Source organism: Loxodonta africana, chromosome 7 (assembly GCF_030014295.1).
Source record: "Loxodonta africana isolate mLoxAfr1 chromosome 7, mLoxAfr1.hap2, whole genome shotgun sequence".
NCBI classification, from domain to species: domain Eukaryota; kingdom Metazoa; phylum Chordata; class Mammalia; order Proboscidea; family Elephantidae; genus Loxodonta; species Loxodonta africana.
This window is the reverse complement of record NC_087348.1, coordinates 86,804,091-86,827,515: the sequence shown is the minus strand read 5'-3', so window position 1 is coordinate 86,827,515 and position 23,425 is coordinate 86,804,091. Positions and strand designations below refer to the sequence as shown.

Sequence of the window (23,425 nt, the reverse complement as noted above, 5' to 3'; positions counted from 1 at the left end):
TATATAAGGACAACAAAAATTTAATTTGTTGTGTATGGGGAGAACTGTTTAAGGAAAACTGAATATAATCAAATAAATAAAAAGGCTGGACTATTAAATTTTCACAAAATAGAAGCACCAAAAAAAAAAAAAAATAGAAGCACCAGAAAAAAATTATACATTTTTTTATAATCTTGGACTGTAAGAGAAGGCATTCCTATTTAAGACCTGTAAGACCCAAATACCAAAGAGGAAAGAACTTTCAACACATAAAAATAAAAGCCTATACATAAAGAAAGATACCACAGACAAAATTAAATAAACAAAAAGCTTTGCTGGAAATACATGTGACAGAAGAGTAGCATCTTAATCAGGCCTTAGGTTCATGGTTTGTAAACTCCTGATTCAAAACAACCCTTGAAAAAGCCCTTTATTTGCCCATACCAAAGCCAGTTTTCCCTGGAGGGTTAGACGAGAACACTATTTCTCCTGCAGAGAAATGATACATTCTGCTCAAGTTTAAGGACCACGGTGTACAAAAAAAACGAGCTTTTCAGCTTTAGTTTTTTGTAAAATGTATACTTGGATAAAAAGTGGAAAAGTTAAACACTGAAATGAGGTTCTACCACATAAACAAAGAGAGGTAATATCCGTAATAAACAAAGAACTGAAATGCAAATTAAGAAATAATGATCAAACATTATGAAGTTAGTTGAAAGATTCAAACGGGCATAAACATATATAAAGATATCCACCTTCATCAGTATTAGTGAAATGCAAATTGAAGATGCCAATTTCTACTTATATGCCAACACGAAAAAGCCCACAATATAGAGAAGATATGGAAAAACTGGCACTTTCAAACAGTGTGAGTGACAATGCAAAACTGTCGCAGTCTTTTTGCAAAACATGAATTAGGGGCCACTGAAATTAAAAATATGTGTATATTCTTACATAATTCCAAGTATCAACCCTATAGTAATACTAACACAGAAAAACATTGCTAATAATATCAAATAAATCAAATGTGCACTAATAGGGGAGAAGTAAATAATGGTGTGTGTACAGGTATTATAATGGTGTGTATACAGGTTTGTATATGCACATATATACACAATAGAACGTTAGGTAGTTTTGTTGTTTTTTTTTTAAATGAAATAGAGCTATAGGTACTGACTATAAAAAAAAAAAAAAAAACATATATGCCCGTATCACATGAAGTGAAAAAATAAGCCACAGGATACCATGTAAGGCAATTGTTTTCAAACATTTTTGACTACAGCACATAATATGACATACACTGAGACCCAAAACACACACACACACATAACAGAAACACAAGTTTCCTGAAGCAATACTTAACCTTATTATATACAATGACTTTTAAATTCTAATTTATTTATTTAAAACACTGGTTGCAACCCACTACATTAATATTACAATCAACTAATGCATCTCTCAGCCTTTGGTTTAAAAAATACTCATATAGCATGTGGCTTCCATTTAAGAATACAGCAAAAAACCTATATATAAAATACACATTTTTTTACAAACATACATATACATATATTTATATTTTGAAGAATAAGTAGAAAGGGATCTGACAAGATACATGCCAAACTTTCAACAGCTATTATTTCACAGCTCAAAGACTGACATTTCATGATACTTTTATATTGTTGGACATTTTTTATAAGCACTTATACCTTTTATTTTTAAAAGGAAACAAGCAACGAAAAGAAACATTTCCCAGAGTACAAAATGAGGTTTAATAAAGGAGATGACAGATAAATGATCAGATCTTAGAAGCAAAGACAAGCGATAACTGGACAATGGAAGCAGGAACCATAAAAATATATGGTCATACGAAATGGGAAGGCAGGCAAAACTGTACACTTAAACAGCCGTGTTGAACTGTACATACGGAAGCACTTATGCATTTTATGACCAACAGTACCCTCCAACTATTTAAAGCAGAAGGGCCAATGCTTTCAAAGGCACTGAAAAATAACTACTGGATGATAGTTGGAAGAGGGACAAAGATGACATTTCAGGTCGGTATCACGGTGGAAAGAACTGAAAGGTATGCACAGACGTTGCAAAACATCAGGGTATGTGTTAAATACTTCAGCGTGTGCTCTTACTGCTCTGCTTTACCATTAGGGTAATAAAACTTACTGATAAACAAAGTCTCAAATCCCTATTACAAAGATAACACAGGAGAACAGAAGTTAACAATGCCATCATATTAACAAGTTTCACTATAGCTACTGGAAATTCCATATAAACCAGCACTCTGAGAGGACAAAGACTTTGTAGAAAAAGAAACATGTAGCCTCTAAGATAAATGTGCAATGTTTTAAGACTTGGTAAAGTATAAATACTGGGATTTTTACAAATCCATCTGTGAAAATGGAAATCTGGGTCTCTTATTTCCAGGCATACAACCAAATAGACCTCTTAAGTTCCAGCAATTAGAAAGCCAAGACGTAACCCTTCCTAATTCTTGCTGCAGCAGTTCCTTACCTGTTCCAAATCCTGCTCCAAGTCCAGTTCCCAGAGTCCCAGTTGCTGGTTTATTTCCAAAAATGCTATTTCCACTGCTATTTGTGCCAAAACCTAGGAGGACAGAAGAATGGGTGGATTGTACTTTTAACATAACTCCCAACTTCCTCTACAAGGGAGTTTAAAACAAAGCAGTCTGACCCTAAGCCTTGTATCCCTTCATTTACTAATATTTAGGATTTCTAAATGGTAGGGTAATTTAACTTTTGACTCCTGCAAACTGACCCCAGATATCTGCATATTTGCTTAATTAATTTGAGCCTTGAAATATCATTTTGATAAAGGATAATATCCAATATTACAGCAAAGTGATTGTGCTTGAGTTTGGGAAACATTCCTTTTGTAAGGCAGAAAGCCTCCAATTCATGTTTCATACTTAATTATTAATTACAAAAACCAAAAACCTCATTTGCTCAAACTACAAATTACGACAGTCAACAAACAAAGGCACTTTACAAAGCCTAACTAAAGGTTCTTACTAAGAGAAAACCAACTATAAAAATCCCTATAGCTGCTATTATTTTGAACTGGTAAACCTGTCATGGATAGTAATGTGTGGCTGATCATAGGAGGTGCTTTAATGGTATCATAGCCAACTCACAGGTAAACTCAAGAAATTAGCTGGTATTAAAAAGACAAGATATCACCAAAGAAGACATCTGGATGGCTAACAGACACATGAGGAAATGCTCGTGATCACTAACCATTAAGAAATGCAAATCAAAACTACAATGAGATACCATCTCAACCTGACATTACTGGCATCAATCAGAAAAACAGAAAATAACAAATGCTGGAGAGGTTGCGGAGAGATTGGGAAGTCTTGCACACTACTGGTGGAAAGGTAAAACGGTACAACCACTATGGAAAACGATATGGGGCCTCCTTAAAAATTGAAAAATAGAAATACCACACAACCCAGCAATCCCACTCCTAGGAATATATCCTAGAGAAATAAGAGCCACCACATAAAGAGGCATATGAACACCCATATTCACTGCAGCATTATTCACAACAGCGAAAAGATGGAAACAACCTAAGTGCCCATCAACAGATGAATGAATAAACAAACTATAGCACATATACACATTGGAATACTACACAATGATAAATCTGCAAAAAATCTCACAACATGGATGAACCTGGAGGACATTACGCTGAGTAAAATGAGTCAAATCACAAAAGGACAAATATTATATGAGACCATTATTACAAAAACTTAAAAAGTTTACACACAGAAAAATAACAATCTTTGACGGTTACCAGGGAAGAGGGGAGTGGGGAGAAGAAATCACTAACTAGATAGTAGACAAGTTTCTTTGGTGACGGGAAAGACAATACACAAATAGGGGAAGTCAAGCACAACTTGACCAAAGTGAAATCACAGAAGCTTCCTAGACACATCCAAACACCTGGAGGGACCAAGTTACTGGGGCTAAGGGCTGGGGACCATGGTCTTGGGGGACATCTAGGTCAAATGGTGTAACACAGTTCATAAAGAAAATGTTCTACATTCTACTTCGGTGAGAAGCATCTGGGGTCTTAAAAGCTAGCAAGTGGGCATATAAGATACATCTATTGGTCCCATCCCGTCTGGAGCAGAGGAGAATGAAGAAAACCAAAGACACAAGGAAAATATTAGTCCAAAGGACTAATGGACCAAATGAACCACAACCTCCACCAACCTGATCCCAGAAGAACTAGATGGTTCCTGGCTATTCAATAGAGGGTCCCAGACAGGGCAGGAGAAAAATGTAGAACAAAATTCAAATTCACAAAAAAGACCAGACTTACTGGTCTGACAGAGGCTGGATGAACCCCTGAGACTATGGTGCCTGGACACCCTGCTAATTCAGTACTGAAGCCACTCCCAAAGTCCACCTTTCAGCCAAAGATTAGATAGGCCTATAAAACAAACAACAACACACGCAAGGAACGTGGTTCTTCGAGCAATCAAGTAGACAAGACCAAATGGGCAACACCTGTCCAAAAGAAAAGACTAGAAGGCAGGAAGGGACAGGAAAACTGAATGGACACGGGAAACCCAGGGAAAGGAGAAGAATGCTGATACATTGCAGGGATTTCATGCAATGTCACAAAACAATTTGTGTATAAATTTTTGAATGAGAAACTAATTCATGCTATAAATTTTCACCTAAAACACACTAAAATTAAAAGAGAAGATAATAACCTGTAAATAACTTATTTCAAGTTCAACTGTTTCTTCCATTACCAGAGACAATGAAGAGTTGAGCAAATTATCCTCCGTCATCATGATGCATGATTTAGAGATAATCCTATGATTTCCCTTTAAAATTCACAGGTCCCCCTCTAAAAATATCTAGATCACATTATTGCTATTATTCTCTTTTGTTCAGATATACACACAAACTGCACTCCTTCTGGAACTAAATAACAAATTACTCCTCTCAGGATAAGAGGGGGGGAAAAATCAATTACTGGCCAGAAAACCATGTTTGGCAAACATTTGATATCATTTTTAAAAGTACCATGGAGAGAAATAAATCCAAAAGATAGCAAAGAGAATATCTTAGACTGTAAGACAGCATCACCAACCAAGAATATCATACTTTATTATGCTCAGTATTTGGATTATCTCTATAAAAAAGATCAAGAGAAAAAGTTAGAAGTAAAGGAATATGAATAGTTTTAAAAGAAACATATTTCTAATGTCACTGTAAATCCAAGCAGGTAATCTGACATAATCTCAATACATTTGATTCATGCATTCATTAAATCTTTTCTTGAATTATGCTAATAGCTATGCCACAAAAATGGAGTGCTGCCTACTCAAGCACAATCAATTGTCTATAAACAAAGTGTACTTGGAAACATTCTATCTCTTTTTGAGTTAATTTAACCAGAAAGGATCTTCAAACCCCAGACGCAGCAGAAAAAGAGATACTTGTGAACTACCTCAAACCCACAAGAGGGAAGTAAGTCCCAACTTACACTGTTTATACCACACATTCCCTCCGATTCTCACTTAAAAAAGTTTACCAACTCTGTTATTTCAAAACAATTTTACAAATTAAAAATTAAGAACAATTAAAATTCAGTACGCAAGCTAGTGAGGCATGTCAGATAAAGATGAGGACTTTCAATTTCAAATTACTGAGCATGAGTCTATACAACAACAACAACCTCCAAGTAAATCAGAAATCTACAACCACGGAATAACATCAAATGTAGTTTAAAAGTACAGTGTAGTTTATCAAGTATATCCTATACAAGCACCCTGTCAGATGAAAATAACATTTAATTCCGGAAATGAAATAAACTGTGCCAACAAAAAAGCTTTTGCTAAACCCACATACTCTCAAAGTTGCGAAAATTGGTTCTCGGGGGCTAAAAAATCATAGGTATTATAATGGTTTGTGATTGCCCAAAAAGCCATAGTACGTAAAGAGATACACTGTATATCGAAGGTACTAAATTTCACGGGGAGAAAGAATGATTAGGGAAAAAAGGTCTCCTTGGGGAAGGAGGAGTAATGACGAAAAAAGGTTGAGAAATACTGACTTAATCCTTATGTATCATTCCCATCCTAATTTTATTGCCAAGAAACACAAATACACAAACTAGATACCTTACCCATGCTAACCAAGTCCACTGCCTCAAAGCTGTTCTTTCAAGTAGGATACAACCAAAAAGAATTAAAAGTATAACTATAATCATATTGAGAGTGAGCAAGCAACAGGACTAAAAGAAATTGTAAAAATCAAATCAAATACATAAATTTGGGAATTGGTACCTGACAAAGACCTATTTCCTGCCTTCATGTACTTCTGCGAAAACATATAATCTTCAAATGGGTGTTTAATATGTTCTCTTTCTCCAGTACAAGAGCCTTTAAAAACTGCCTGAAGAACTACGTAACTGCTGGACTATACCATATGGCCATATCTTTGTGCTCATCTCCCAAAGAGAATCAATCAGTGCCTAGTAATGCATCTGGCCATGAGATCTTCAACAAATATTTGCACCACTATTTTCCTTGGAAATAAAATGAACTTTCCATCTCATTTAACACCAATCATGTTAAATTCATTTGAAAACCTAATTAGTTAGTGACAGATGACACTGAAAATAATATTTCCATTATACTGGTTCGATCTCCAAATAGTAGTTTATGGTTTTTTTTTTCCTCTTTCTTTTTTTAACTTGTTATTCAATCTTATTTGTATTTTTTTTTTTTTTACAGTGAACATGTACTGCTATATAGTCAGAGAATAAAATTTTTGAAACTACCAGAAAACTGTTGTATAATCTTCAAAATCTGAAGGGTTTCAACTTTCAGTAGGAATCATCAAATCACCTCCTGTGCACTATTTCTTCATTTGAAAACTGGCCTAACAGAATGTGTTATAGTAACCAAATGTCTCATTTATGCTTTCTCAGTTATTAGTCAAGTAATCCAAAGAAAATGATGCTTCTTTATATCGAGAAAAATCTACCTTAATTAGAGAATGAACTTTCTTCCAGGTACCCTGCAAGTACACTTAAGTAGAAAGACAAGAGAATCTGTACGAGGAAAGGAAATTTACTGTATATTTCTTCTAATTTTCCCAACCCATGTCCATGATTTTAAACTTTTCCCTCTGGTACCTCATATCAAGCCACGGCTTACCTGAGAATTTTTAAATATTCCCAATAATATGAATCAGGAGAATGATGTGTGGTATAGTCAGTGTAACTTTAAGAGAGTCAAACCTGCTTTTTATATGTACCAAAATTAGAAGTGTTTGTATTGGTTCCTAAAGTCAGGGTTGGTTTGTTACCAAAGAGCCCGCCACTGGTTGTACCAAATGAAGGAGCACTGGTTGTGCTGGTTCCAAATGTAGTAAGCTTGTTATTGCCAAACAGGGTCTAAAAAGAACAGAATACAGAAAATTTTTAAATAATATAAAGATATATACACAACAGCAGGAGAAAAATGTGCAGCAGCACCCAAATTTATGTAAAAAGACCAGACTTAATGGTCTAACAGAGACTGGAGGAACCCCCAACGAAGCCACGGCACCCGGATGCTCCGTTAACCCAGAACTAAAATCATTCCCGAAGCCCACTCTTCAGACAAAGATTAGACTGGACTATAAAACATAAGATGATACTCGTTGAGTGTGCTTCTTAGTTCAAGCAGATACACGAGACCAAATGGGTGGCTTCTGTCCGGAGGCAAAATGAGAAGGCAGGAAGGGAGACAGGAGCCAGTTGGAGGACACGGGAAACCGGGATGGAAACGGGGAGTGTGCTGTCACATTACAGGGATTGCAACTAGTGTCACATAACAATATGTGTATAAATTGTATGAGAAATTAACATGAGCTGTAAACTTTCATTTAAAGCACAATAAAAAAAAAAAGATATACCCACAAAGTAAATAGACATTATGTCAGGTATAGTGGATTGGGTGGGAGAGTGGGTTGAGAGAGAGATGTCATAACATTTATGAGAAACATGGAAGAATGATAAATAAAAACTATCAGAAAAACAAACCAAAGTAATCTGAGCAGGGTTAACTGTATAAACACAGAATGTCCGAGCCTAAAAACCTCTGGCAAACACAGGATTTTCGTAAGGTCAAGGAAAAAAAATAACCAGGCAACCAAACATTTTTTACCTTGTAACAGAAATGTATCAAGAATTTAATTTGCCAGTAGGAACAGCTGCAATAAAAAATTTAAACATACTGCAACACAGATGACCTTGAAAACATGCTAAGTAAAATAAGCCAGTTATAAAAGACCATATTGTATCATCCCATTTAAATGAAATGTCCAGAATAGGCAAATCCATAGAAACAGAAGTAGATTAGAGGTTGACTAGGCCTGGGGGCCTGGGGAGAAGGGAAAGTGACTGTTAATAAGCAGGGAGTTCTTTTTTGGGTTAATGAAAATACTCTAAAATTGATTGTGGTATGATACTTGCACAACTCTGTGAATATATTAAAAATCATTGAATACACCTTATTGAATTGCATAGAGCTTTCTGAAGCATTATATACGTGTCTCAATTTCTCACCAAACTAAATTCAGAAATATCGGATTTAAATCTTCATGAAAACGGGACCATATGTTTTAGGGATTTTATTTCTTTTAACTATCAACAATAGCAAGTTCAAAGCTTCTTATAAACGGATTTGCAATAGACTGTTTCAGACTGATTCTCATATAACCAGTTTTATTTTTTTTCAAGTAGTAACACAGAATTCACTAGTTTCTAGGTCAAGTGCATTCCTAAACAGTAACTTTTTACTTAAATTTTTACTTAAACTGTAAATAATTCAGTTCAGCCTCCAACAACATGAGAACCCCAATTTCAGCAATTTGATCAATACCAAAAACATTTTTGTAACTCCCAAATACCATACCAATTTATCACCCAAAACAAAGGGCAGTACTAGGAGTTAAAAATTACCTGGTTTTAGGAGAGTGAATGCATCTCAATTTAGACTGAATAATTTAAACTCAACCCACTGCAGTGATACTCTGCTATCAGAAGTAAACTGCCACAAACATTAAGACAAAGAAGTTTTTAAAAGAAATTTACTAATAGAAAACAAACCTACTGAAATTACCTAGTTTTATTTTACATCAAATAGCTTTTAGTTGCTCTCAGTATCAAATCATACAGCACATCCAATTAATATATTTGAAAGACAGTCAAATCTTTACTTAGTAAGCTCTTTAACAGACTTATACATGTCTTCAAATTACAGTTAACTGTAACAACCTACCGAACCAACAGCACCAAATCCAGTATTGGTGTTCCCAAAGAGGCCTGTGCCCGTTCCAAATGCTGTCCCAGTGCTGGTGTTTGTCGCTGTCCCAAAAAGACCTCCAGGCTGTGAGGCTTGGGTTACTCCAAATAAGCCCTGCAAAATGTTAATAATCTAGATTAAAAGATATCTACAGCAGTTTTTTAGAGTCCCCCCCCACCCCCCAAAAAAACCTAGTTGCCATCAAGTTGATTCCAAATCATGGAGAGTACTAGATTAATAATAATGGTTACCATTTTTTTAAATAAGTTTATTATGTGATAAATACTATGTTACTTTATAAAGAGCATCTCTTTTCCTCACAACAATCCTGAAAAGCTGGGATAATCCCCATTTCCCAAATGAAAATAAAGCTTAGAGAGGTTGAAATCTTGCCTAAAATATCACAGCTCCTGAGTGGAAGGACCACCAGTTCATAACCACATCTAAGACCTTGTTGTTTCCAAGATGACAAGCTCTAAGATCCTGCTGAGCAGGTAATAAAACTCCACAGCAAGAGTAACTCTTGTGCTGGGGAACAGGCTCAAGAATGTGGTGCTTTAAGAGATGTCAGGGTTGCAACACTGAAAACAAAATGGTATGATAGGGTGCCTCACTTTCAAAAAGTTGGGCCAATCGGCTAACTGTTCTTTAAATGGATTTTAAATCAAATAACTGAAAATAATCAAATTAATCTGAACAGAGACTTCTTAAAAAGTCTTCTGAAATGAGAACACTACATGCTTTTCAGATGATGGACATTTGCTCTATCCAATGTTTTTACTTGATATTTTACTTGAGCATCAGTTAATGAGAGAGAAATATTGTGCTAACAGACTATTGCTGAATTGAAAATTCACTGTACTATTTTTTAAAATAGCTTTATTGACATATAATTTACATATCATAAAATTTATCAATTTGAAGTATACTATTCAGTGATTTCTTCAGTACGCTCATTAAGTTGTACAACCATCACCACTAAGTTTAAAACATTTCATCACCCCCCAAAAAATCCTGTTTCCATTATCACTCACTCCCCATCCCTCACCCTAATCAACCACTAGTCTACTTTCTGTTTCTACAGATTTGTCTATTCTGGAAATTTCTTATAAATGGAATCATACAAAATGTGGTCATTTATGACTTGTCTTTTCTCAATCGGCGTACTGATCGTGTTGGAGCAAGTATCAATGCTCCTTTCCTTTTTATTGCCAATACTTCATAATGTGAATATACCACATTTTGTTTGCACATTCACTAGTTAATGGACATTTAGTCTGTTTCCACTTTTTGGCTATTATGAATATTGCTGTTGTGAATACTCGCACACAAATTTTTCTGTTCTCATTTCTCCTGGGTACATAACATAGAAGTGGAAATGCTGGCTCAACTGGAAATTCTATGTTTAACATTTTGAGGAACTGCCGAATTGTTTTCCACAGCTGCTGCACCACTTTACATTCCCACCGGCAATGTGTGAGGGTTCCAATTTCACCACAGCTTTACTAACACTTGTTATTGTCTGTCTTTTTAATACAGCCATTCTAGTGGGTATGAAGTGGTATACCACTGTGGTTTTGATTTGCATTTTCTTAATGAGTAATGATGTTAAGCATCTTTTCATGTGCTTACTGGCCACTGGTATATCTTTGGAGAAATATCTAATCACGCCTTTACCCATTTTTTAATTGGGCTATTTGCCTTCTTACTTTTGAGTTATAAGAGTTCTTTATATATTCTGCCTACAAGTCCTTTATCAGATATATGATTTGCAAATATTTGTCCCAATCTGTGGGCTTTTTTTTTTCCCTTCATTTTTTCATGGTACCTTTTAAAGAATGGAAGTTTTTAATTTTGATGAAGTCCAATTTATATATTTTTTCTTTTGTTGCTTGTGCTCTTGGTGTTATACCTAAGAAACTATTTCCTAACTCAAAGTTGTAAAGATTTACTCCTGGTTTCTTCTAAGAGTTTTGTAGCTTTATTCCTCACATTTAGGCCTTTGATCCATTTTGAGTTAACTTCTTTATATGGTGTAAGGAAAGGGACCAACTTCATTCTTTTGTATGTAGATATCCATTTGTTGAAAAGACTATTCTTTCCCCATTGAACTGTGTTAGCATCCTGATTAAAAAACCAACTGTCTGTAAATGTGAAGGGTTTATTTCTCGACTTTCAATTCTATTCCACTGATCTATATGTTTATCCTTATGCCAGTACCACACTGGCTTGATTATTATTGCTTTGTATTAAGTTTTAAAATTGTGAAGTATGAGTTCCAAACTTTGTTCTTTTTTGAGATTATTTTAGCTATTCTGGGTTCCCTTCTATTCTTAGTTTTCTAAGTGTTTTTTTTTTACCATGAAAGGATATTAGCTTTGTCAAATGCTTTTTCTGCATCTATTGAGATGACCAGGTAGGTTTTGTCCATTATTCTACTACTATGGCGTATTACAATGATTAATTTTCATATGTTGAACCAGTCTATCATTCCTGGGATAAACTCCATTTGACCATGGTGTATGTTTTTTAAATGTAGCTATATTTGGTTTGCTGATATTTTCTTGAGGATTTTTTGGGTTCTAGTTGTATTTGCTTTATAATTGAGCAAAGCATCTCTAATTTAAAGATCAAGTAAATCCCAAGACTTCTAATTAATAAATCACACCTCCTATCAACCTTTAATTTTATGCTTCCTTAAAGGGGTCCCTAGAAATAGGTAATGACTGCAAGGACTGTCCTTCACTTTCTACACAGAAGTAGCAGTTATCCAATATGGCTTTGAGTTTTAGGTCAACCTTTTTTTTTTTTTTTTTAAACTAGACTTTGCCTGCTTCCATTTACAGGAACAAGCTGAATAAACACTCTGAAATACTGCCACTGATTGATAAATATTCTTCCTCTATCTTTTAGAACAGCTGTAGTCAATGACTCAAGGTATAGCTTCAGGATGGCCAATTCTAGCCCACTAAGCCAGCTGTTACTTACTGATGAACGAATATGCCCAGGAAGGATAAGTGACATGCTCAGTGCCCTCTCAGTAAAGAACAGAAGGTGGACTAAAATTCAGTTCTTAGTTATTTCAAGAATTTTTTTCTATTCACTATATTATATACCCTCGACACTTATGGACTACCAAAACCAAAAAAACAAAACCCACTGCTGTCAAGTCAGTTCTGACTCATAGAGATCCTATAGGGCAGAGCAGAGTTGCCCCACAGTTTCCAAGGAGCACCTGGTGGATTTGAACTGCTGATCTCTTGGTTAGCAGCCGTAGCACTTAACCACTATGCCTGTATTCCCTTGTTCTGTTCAAATGACTGCCTTTTGGTATGAGTACAGGTTCCTCATGAGCACAAGGAAGTGTTCTGCAATTCCCATTCTTCGCAATGTTATCCATAATTTTTTATGATCCACACAGTCGAATGCCTTTGCATAGTCAATAAAACACAGGTAAACATCTTTCTGGTATTCTCTGCGTTCAGCTGTAATTCATCTGACATCAGCATGATATCCCTCATTCCATGTCCTCTTTTGAATTCAGCTTGAATTTCTGGCAGCTCCCTGTCAATGTACTACTGTAACTGCTTTTAAATGCTCTTCAGCAAAATTTTACTTGTGTGTAATATTAATGATATTGTTCAATTATTTGCACATTCTGTTGGATCACCTTTCTTCGGAATGGGTACAAATATGGATCTCTTCCAATCCGTTGCCTAGATAGTTGTCTTCCAAATTTCTTGGCATAGACGAGTGAGTGATTCCAGCACTGCATCCATTTGTTGAAACATCTCAATTGGTATTCTGTCAATTCCTGGAGCCTTATTTTTCACCAATGCCTTCAGAGCAGCTTGGACTTCTTTCAGTACCATTGGTTCCTGCACATAAGGTACCTCCTGAAATGGCTGAATGTCAACTAGCTCTTTTTGATATAGTGACTCTGTTTTCCTTCTATCTTCTCTTGATGCTTCCTGAGTCGTTTAATATCTTCCCCATAGAATCCTTCAATATTGCAACTCAAGGCTTGAATTTTTTCTTCAGTTCTTTCAGCTTAAGAAATGCTGAGCATATTCTTCCCTTCTGACTTTCTATCACCAGGTCTCTGCACATCTCATTCTAATAATTTATTTTGTCTTCTCAACCCACCCTTGAAATCTTTCGTTCACCTCTTTTACTTCTTCATTTCTTCCTTTCACTTTAGCTACTCTACCTTCAAGAGCAACTTCCAGAGTCTCTTCTGACATCCATTTGGTCTTTTCTTTCTTTCTTGTCTTTTTAATGACCTCTTCCTTTCTTTAGGTTTGATGTCTTTGATGTCATTCCACAACTCATCTGGCCTTCTTAGGGTCGTTAGTGTTCAAAGCATCAAATCTACTCTCAAGATGGTCTCTAAATTCAGGTGTGATATACTTAAGGTCATACTTTGGCTCTCATGGACTCGTTCTACTTTTCTTCAATTTCAACTTGAACTTCCATATAAGCACTTGATGGTCTGTTTCAGCATCGGTCCCTGGCCTTGTTCTGACTCATAATATTAAGCTTTTCCATTACCTCTTTCCACAGATGTAGTCGACTTGATTCTTGTGTGTTCCATTTGGTGAGGTCCATGGATATAGTCACCATATATGTTGGTGAAAAAAGGTATTTGCAATGAAAAAGTCGTTGGTCTTGTAAAATTCTATCATGCAATCTCCGGCATCATTTCTATCACCAAGGCCGTATTTTCCAGCTACTGTTCCTCCTTCTTTGTTTCCAACTTTCACACTCCAATTGCCAGTAATTACTAATGCATCTTGATTGCATGTTTGATCAATTTGAGACTGCAGAAGTTGGTAAAACAGCAACGCACAAGAGACTAAACTGATAGATATGTGATAGCGGAATTAACTAAGGGCGTATTTTCTTACCATGGTGTTGGTGCTCGGCTGTCCCAGAGTGCTGGTATTACCAAAGGAAAAGCCAGTGTTCTGGGTGGTTGTGGGCTGGGCAAATGGTTTGCTGAAGAGGCTGGTGGTCTGCTGACTCTGCGGGCCAAAGAGACCACCTGGGTTTGTTCCAAATCCAGTTGTACCTTTCAGGAAAAGGAAAAAGAAATTAAACAAAACAAAACAAAACCTTACATTATCCAGTTGCTACAGTAGTCTTATGTTATCTATTACATATCAAAATTATATTCATTACTCAAACTGAATGACCATATCAATTCCCATCCTTCACCTAACTCCAGATTTGCTTCAGACTTTAATTCCTACAGTAACAGTTCCTTAACCCTAAGAACCCTACCTGGGCTAAGTGATCTTCCTTTGTGAGCCCATAGCTTTTTTCTATTTTACATGTTATCACACTACACTCAAAGTCTGTGTACATATTTCACCCTGTCAGACTACACTTTTCTTGACAACAGCTACTTCCTCTTTAGATGTATAGGGTCAAATACATAGCACTCAACCATGAATAAACTAAATTAGAGAATACCAGGACTGAAAAAGAATGTTAAATATCACTTAGATAAATACGTATGTATTTGCATGTGTGTGCACGACAAAACTAACTTTTGATAGTCTCTACTGAGGTAAACTAGTGGCTGGGAGAGGGGTACAGATCTTTCATTATATGCTTTTTTTGTGAATTCTGTTCCATACGTAAGTATTAGCTTTTCAAAAGTAACATTTTTTAAAGTAATTTAGTCATCATCCTAGGCTCCTCTTTCACATGCCACATCTAATCAGACCACTGGCAAATCTTATCAGCTTTATATAAAACTGGGTCCAGAATCTGACCCCCCCCACCACACACAAATCCATCTTATAAAAAGGACACCGGTCAAGTAAGAATTTTCCTGTTCTCCTGCCCCCTGCACTAATCAAATATGCATCAGAAATAAGTTAGCAAACTGACAGAGGAAAGGCAAACCAAGAAATAAGGAGTTCATCTCCTTTTACCACCTCCATAGCATCACCTGGAAACCATGCAGTGGTTAAGATCTACGGCTGCTAGCCAAAAGGTCAGCAGCTCTAATCACCAGGTGCTCCTTGGAAACTCTACGGAGGCAGTTCTACCCTGTCGTATAGGGTAGCTGTGAGTCAGAAGCGACTCCACGGCAACAGATTTGGTTTGGTTTTATAGCATCACCTTGGTCTAAGCCACCATCATCTCATTCCTCACAGGGATACAACAGTAGCTTTCTAACTGATCTGCTTACAACTTTCTTACCTTACAATCTACTCTCAATACAGCAACCTTCAAAAATGATCCTTCACGGAAGGACAATACTCAATACATGGAAGGTCAGCTCAACTGGACTGGACCAAAAGCAAAGAAGTTTCCGGGATAAACTGAATGCTTCAAAGGTCAGCAGCAGAGCAAGGGCAGGGGTTTGGGGACCATGGTTTAAGGGGACTTCTAAGTCAATTGGCAAAATAATTCTATTATGAAAACATTCTGCATCCCACTTTGACTTGTGGCATCTGGGGTCTTAAATGCTAACAAGCGGTCATCTAAGATGCATCAATTGGTCTCAACCCACCTGGAGCCAAGGAGAATGAAGAACACCAAGGTCACACGATAACTAAGAGCCCAAGAGACAGAAAGGGCTACATGAACCAGAGACCCACATCATCCTGAGACCAGAAGAACTAGTTGGTGCCCGGCCACAATCGATGACTGCCCTGACAGGGAGCACAACAGAGAACCCCTGAGGGAGCAGGAGATCAATGGGATGCAGACCCCAAATTCTCACAAAAAGACCATACTTAATGGTCTGACTGAGACTAGAGGAATCCCGGCGGTCATGGTACCCAAACCTTCTGTTGGCCCAGGACAGGAACCATTCCTGAAGACAACTCATCAGACATGAAAGGGACTGGACAGTAGGTAGGAGAGAGATGCTGATGAAGAGTGAGCTATTTATATCAGGTGGACACTTGAGACTGTGTTGGCATCTCCTGTCTGGAGGGGGGATGGGAGGATAGAGAGAGTTGGAAGCTGGCAAAATTGTCACGAAAGGAGAGACTGGAAGGGCTGACTCATTAGTGGGAGAACAAGTGGGAGTACGGAGTAAAGTGTATATAAACCTGTATGTGACAGTCTGACTTGATTTGTAAACGTTCAATTGAAGCTCAATAAAAGTTAAAAAAAAAAAAAAAATGATCCTTCACAATAACACACAATACAGGGGAAGTCAGCACAACTGGACTAAACCAAAGGCTAAGAAGTTTCCTAAACACAACCAAACACTTTGAGGCACAGAGTAGCAGGGGTGGGGGTCTGGGGACCATGGTTTCGGGGGACATCTAGGTCAACTGGCATACCAAAGTTAAGAAAATGTTCTGCAGCCCACTTTGGTGAGTGGCCTCGGGGGTCTTAAAAGCTAGTGAGTGGCCATCTAAGATGCATCAATTCGTCCCAATCTAGCTGGAGCAAAGCAGAAAGAAGAACACCAAAGACACAAGGAAAATACTACCCCAAGAGACAAAAAGGGCCACATAAACCAGACTCCATCAGCCTGAGACCAGAAGAGCTAAACGGTGCCTGGTTACCACCAATAACTGCCCTGACAGGGAACACAACAGAGAGTCCCTGACAGAGTAGGAGAAAAGTGGGGTACAGAACTCAGATTCATATAAAAAGACCAGACTTGATGTGACTGAGACTAGAGGAACGCCAGAAGACATGGCCTCCAGACTCCCTATTAACCCAGAACCAAAACCATTCCCAAAGCCAACTCTTCAGACAAAGATTAGACTGGACTGTAAGACACAAAAAGACACTGTGAAGAGTGTCCTTCTTAGTTCAAGTAGATACATAAGACTAAATGGGCAGCTACGGCCTGGATGTGGAATGACAAGGCAGAAAGAGATAGGAGCTTGGTGAATGGGCACAGGAAATCCGCGGGAGAAAGGGGGAGTGTGCTGTCACATTACAGGGATAGCAACTAGGGTCACGTAACAATGTGTGTATAAATTTTTGTATGAGAAACTAACTTGAGCGGTAAACTTTCACCTAAAGCACAATTAAAAAAAAAAAATCCTTCACTCATAATCACATGACTCCCCTTTCAAAACCTTCTCATGGTCTTTCAACTCACTCAAATAAAAATGCAAGTCCTGACGCTGACCCACAAAATCCCATACAATCTAATCCCTAGTACTTTCCCTTGTCCTCTCCTCTTTGGCAAAAACTCATGGTTTTTAAACTTAGTTTCCTGTAGCTGGTATGCTCTTCCCCTAGAAACAGCTTGCAGCTTGCACCTTCACCTTCACCTTCTTCAGACAGATCGTTGCTCAAACATCACCTTCTCGTGAAGCCTTCTTTAACCACCTTCATTTAAAACTGTATTTCTCTCCATCTCAACATACATACCAGGCATTCCATGTTCCCTCAGCATCCCTAAATTATTTCTTTCCATAGCACTTATCACAAAGTAATAATTATGTTTTATTTTCTGTTATTTTTCTTCTCTCACTAACAGGTAAAGCCTGGGAAGCAGTTATTGCCTATTTTGTCCATTGTTGTACATCTAACAATTAGAATAGTACCTGGCACGTAGGAAGTTTTCAATAAATTTGTTCAATGAGTGCATCCATTGGTTACATCCCTGTTACTACATCCAAAAAGTTAAAGGTTGCATAGTTTCTCTTTGAATTACATGTCATACTAGAGTCCTAGGGAAGCCCACTCCATTTTAGGAGAGCTCATAAACATACAACCTTACTTTTCTACAATGTACTCCTCTTATGGTTAAGTCTGAGGACATTTTGACAGCAGTCAAGAGAAAAAGAAAACCAAGCTGCAAATCAGGCACACATTAGTCAAATCCCACCTTAAATAAACTCAGTATGGTTCAATATGGTGGCAAGTACTTACTCGTTCCAAAGGCAGTTTTATTCTGATATGCGAAGCCTGAATTAGTGGTAGAGGAGCTAAAGAGTCCTGCAGCACTGGAGGTAGCCGGAGAAGACCCAAACAAGCCAGTCGTGGTACCTGCTCCCACCTGGTTCTGAGGACCTTTCCGGTTAGCCTGATAATCCTCTAAACGAAGTTCCTGAGGGGAGTAAAAACATATTTCCAACCTTAATATATAGCCAAAAAAATTATTTAGGAAACTAATACCTTAATTCTCAAGTTTCACACAGGAAACATGACTAAAAGACAGACAACTACAGGATGACATTAACTTCAATATCATTACAAAAAAATTTCCAATACTTTATAACGGGCATTGAAATCCATACCATCATTACCATAAAACTATATAGGCCAAAGGGTCTAACCTATCATAATCTTAAATTTTTTTTTTTTATAAACAATAAATACTTTCTTTTGGTAAAATGCTATATAATAATCTTGTTTACCGCCAACCTTAAACACAAAAATTAGTTGATAAAAGATGAAGAATTCTGGAGAGTTTGGAAAATTTAGGAAAAATAGGGACAAAGTTTAACAATTTTATTTTTCAAGTTGGCATGTTTCTGCACACTCTAATAAAGCAAGTATGGCATGCAGGTAGAAGCAAGAAACAGTAACAGCTATAATCAGGATGACAGTTTAAATGTTTAAATATTTTAAAAGTTTATACAATGAACAGTAACGAGAACAAACTAACCTCATGCAACTACATGACTCTCACAATGTTAAAAGACAGACAGACATGAACGAGTACATAATGTAAGATTCCAGCTATATAAAGTTAAAAAATGGGCAGTCAAGATAGTGATTACCTTTGGAAGAGAAGGACTGTGACTGGGGGACACAAGGGGAATGTCTAGAATGTTGGTAATGCTCTGTTTCTTGATCTGGATCCTGGTTACATGGGTGTGTTCACTTAGTGAAAATCTACCGAGTAGTAAGTACACTTATGACTTTGCACTTTTCTGCATGTATGCTATTCTTCAACAAAAACAAGTTTACTAAGAACACATGCACACATATACACGTTGCCCAGCGAAGCGCGAGCAACATCCAATCAGAACAGACCATCAGTAGAGCTACACCAATACATAAGAGCTGAATATGATCCCTATCTCAAAAATCAGATAACTACTAAACTTACATTAAAATTTTAAACAATTTGGTTCATATTAAAGCTTTTTACATAAACTCAATGTGAGCCACTTAATTCTAAAAATAATCAAAACCATTTTTAAAAGCTGCTTTCCAATAGAATGAAAAGGCTACACAGATATTCTGTATTGCATTTTACTGACCTCTAGTGACTTGCATTCATATTCTTTCATAGCAGTAATACACTGGTGCTTGGTGCTGATGTTAGTGCTAACTCCAGCTTTGACCATAGTATCTGTACCAGTTGGAGGCTGCAAAGGAAGACAAAGGCAAATCTGAAAGTCCAAGCTTTATGTTCCTACTCTCTCAGACACAATTCCTCAATCACTGAACTCTAAAATTAGTCCCCTTAGTCTTTTGAGTTTCAAAAATGCTTGCATAAATATATTGCATTCCCGATCTCTCCCTACATCCAAGTTATCTGAATAAGTCAAACTAAGTAACAAAGTTATCACAAACCCAGGGTTTAATCCCATAACCCAAGCCATCAAATTATCTACTAAAATATGCTTAATATTATACGCATAAGAAGTGTTACCCTACTTATCCAGCATACACATTTAAACCTCTATTTCTGAGTTCTCACCCCTCTTCTGCCCTGAAGTGTCTGCTTTATAACTGCTGTTACATTTAAGAAACTATGGAAGCCTGTTTTTTTTCCCCACAGCCTTATGAGGAAAAAGGCACAATAAGTAAACTAAAGAGTCCTACTTATACTGTATATTTTAAGAGACATCACAGAGTATTTTTCACTACCACTTATATTTAACTTTATTTTAAATTCAGGATTCTAAATTCAGTATTATGAATTCATCACCTGAGAAATTCTTTATTTTATGGAGAGAAGTTTAATAAAAACTATGGTAAATCCCTATTTCTGCCAGAGATTTCCATTAGGCTAACTGCACCTCCAATCTATCTTAAGCATCTCCCAACAACTTATAGCAAGTGGTATTCCATATTTCCATGAACAAAATCCTCCACTCTAATCCTCTATCCAACTTCTCTAAAAAACAAACCAAAACAAACCCCAAAACTCTATTGTCCTACTTTGCCATTTCATCAACTAAAAATTCATTTTTCAACTGACACAGAACATTGATAAGTTATTCCCTAAACCTCCTTAAAGGGGCCTTATTTTAAATGACTTTTCTGCAGTTTGTCTCCTTATAGAAATAAAGGGTTAACCACTCAGAGGTCAAATTATGAAAACAGTAAATTCAAGTTCAACCTTATACTTCCTATTATAAGCAACCTTATAAATACAAATTTGATTGGGTTGAGCATAATTCAAACATACATTATAATTAGAACTATGTTTCACAACCCTTGCTATCTACTATATGACTATTTACAGGTTTTGTTTTTAACACATCTTTCAGGAAGAGTGAAAGTAAGTTACCCATAAATGGAAAGAGGAGCAATTTTTACAATTCATTCTGCAAAGAAACATACACATGGAAGAGACATATTCGACAAAGATTAGAAAAAAATACTTACGTTGAATTTAATGGTAGTACCAGTAGGCGCAGCTGTAAAACTACTTGGCCCAAAAAGGGAGCCAGATGTGCTACCAAAAGGGTTAGAGGTGGTATTTGTAGTTCCAAAGAGCCCTCCGCTGCTAGTACTTGTTCCAAAATCTATGAATTAGAAAAAAAAAGAGTGGTAACCAGAAAGGAATTTGAGAATTCCTTTTGCAATTGGGCTGTGGCACTACAGCAGCGCTATTTTCACATCCTCAAATGTTCTCTTTCAAATCTCCCTAGCAACTAAGTTCAAACACATATGTCATACAGACACATACATAAGTCTAAGTTTACAAATTTCAGGTGAGACAAAGTCTGAATCCTTTAGTCATCTAGGTATCCGTGAAACCCTCCCTAGGCATACCTGGAAGACAAGTTACAAGTAGTACTACTTCCTTCATCATAAATTTTATCTCACCCTTTTCTTAAGACTAGATGTTGAATGAACTTGTGTTTCTGAGAACATCTGGTCACAACAGACTTCAACAGGACTCACAGAATATTTTATTTACATGTATTATTTTATTTACACACACACAAAACCCAAATATTCAGAATATATGAATGACCCTACTAGGGCAATAAAACACAGGTTAAGATAACTTTTCACCCAAAAAAAGATTTGGAAAAATTCGTAGGCATTGTGAATCATTTTACAGGAACTAATAATGAATCAGCAGATCCTCTGATTACCTTTCCAAACAGCAATTCTAAAAAACTATCCCATATAAATGAATTTAACTGTTAGCCAAAGAATATTTCTTGAAATAAGAGGGATACTACCTCTAATGAAGTTAACACATATGGTACCAGAAATGTCAATGACTAAAAAAGCTATCTGCCAATATTTAAAATTAACTGACATTCAAATTACCTGGGTAGGAAGAATGTGATTTCTGCCTAGCAGACAGACTGCTATTTCTTTCTAAAAGCATGCCCTAATATGTTGTTTGAAGTAGATGGGCACATCTCTCTTGAATAGCACTTTAAATTGTATTTTATATTGTCACCTATTTCAACATCCCTGCAAACAACATTCCCTTTAGAAAACATTGCTTTCTAGCTAACTACTCATTCTTCTGTATTTCTGAGCTGGAAATACCATCACCTCATTTTTTTTCATAGGTACACTTGATCAACTAGTAGTGGCTATCACAAAGTATTGTGTGCAGAAGTATTCCTGGGCCAAAGTTAGACTTAAAAAGAAAAAAAAAAAACCATGATCAATAAACAACATCTGCCACGGACAAGGAACGGGAAGCAACACCTGCCATGAACAAGGAATGAGAAGTTAGCCACGTGACATATAGTATTTGTCCTTCCTGCTCTAATCTCTTCATACCAAATGTGAGACAGAGGCATGACAAGGTTCCTCTGCACCACAATACCGTTGACTATAACACAGTCCTTCTTGAAATTCTCCTGCCTGAACACGGACACTACTCTGACCTGGCTTTTCATCCTATCGCTGGCCATTCTTTATCAGGCACCTTTTCCTCTGCATATTCCTTCAATAGTGCTTTTCACAGTTCCAACCTCAGACAGATATACATATGCCCCCACACCCCAGTCTATTAAACTTTTCTATACACTTTTGAAATCTTCCTCTCCCCATGTTTTCGCCATTTGGTCAGAAAGGGAGATGGGAGAACAGACGGAAAAGAAGAAGCAAGGACACATTTAATAAGGAAACCAAATTGTCAGATGCCGCAGTCCAGTAATGCCCTACTTACTCCCAAAGCCAGTTGGTTTATTTTGTGCAAAGGCATTATTCTGGGATGAGAAGAGACTGGTTCCTGTGCTTGCAGTTCCGAACAAGCTATTTGACGTTCCTGTTGATGTGCCAAACCCAAAGCCAGTGCTTGTGGAAGTAGCAGTCTGGCTAAATGAATTGGTACCAAATAATCCTCCTGGCAAGATGGAGAGGGAAGAAAAAAAAATTGAGTAGACAGATCAGAGCTACTAAATGAAGTCCTACACCAGTTAGAAATAAATCATCTACATACTAAATAAAGCCCCTACCTGGTTTGGTCTGTGAATTTCCAAATAGCCCTCCAGTATTGTTGCTAGAACCAAATGCAGATGTTCCAAATGCCCCTCCAGTAGTAGTGCCAAAACCAGTATCTGAAAAAGCAAAATCCAAAGTCAGAATGCATTCTAATTCAGGTGACCCAATGAAAAAGAGTTTCAATGTTTCTGCGTACTCTGTATTTGGATAGGACTACCGGTCTAATCTGAAAACTTTCAAAATATCATCAGACAATTATAGCATTAAAATTAAGCCACACACATTTTATTTCATTGTCCCCAGGGGAAGTATGGAAACTCGGAGTCAAAATGTATCACTTTTCAATGAATGTTATAGATGCTGACAGGTTAAAAAAAAAAAACAGCGGGAAAGGTAACAAGTGGTAAGAGCTACAAGTAAAGTAAAACTGTCAACATTAAAGTGTTAAAATCCTTTCCAGACACTGTTATACCCCATAGTTACTAGGATGAACGGGCCTTA

General features: G+C 36.8%; 1 protein-coding gene across 6 annotated transcripts in view; it reads right to left on the bottom strand.

Annotated features, from left to right (window-relative positions):
- Positions 1–23,425, bottom strand: part of NUP98 (nucleoporin 98 and 96 precursor) — a 112,213-nt gene that overhangs the window by 68,845 nt on the left and 19,943 nt on the right. For 3 of the 6 annotated variants that reach the window (XM_023539009.2, XM_003420067.4, XM_064288601.1), the window contains exons 3-11: positions 22,939–23,040; positions 22,650–22,826; positions 20,891–21,030; positions 19,534–19,641; positions 18,194–18,371; positions 14,236–14,399; positions 9,305–9,442; positions 7,296–7,434; positions 2,506–2,598 (exon numbers count right to left, since the gene is read on the bottom strand). In XM_023539009.2, the coding sequence (XP_023394777.1) occupies positions 2,506–2,598; positions 7,296–7,434; positions 9,305–9,442; positions 14,236–14,399; positions 18,194–18,371; positions 19,534–19,641; positions 20,891–21,030; positions 22,650–22,826; positions 22,939–23,040 (1,239 nt within the window). The remainder of the gene's footprint in view (positions 1–2,505; positions 2,599–7,295; positions 7,435–9,304; positions 9,443–14,235; positions 14,400–18,193; positions 18,372–19,533; positions 19,642–20,890; positions 21,031–22,649; positions 22,827–22,938; positions 23,041–23,425) is intronic. The other 3 variants (XM_023539010.2, XM_003420066.4, XM_010599624.3) reach the window with 2 other exon arrangements.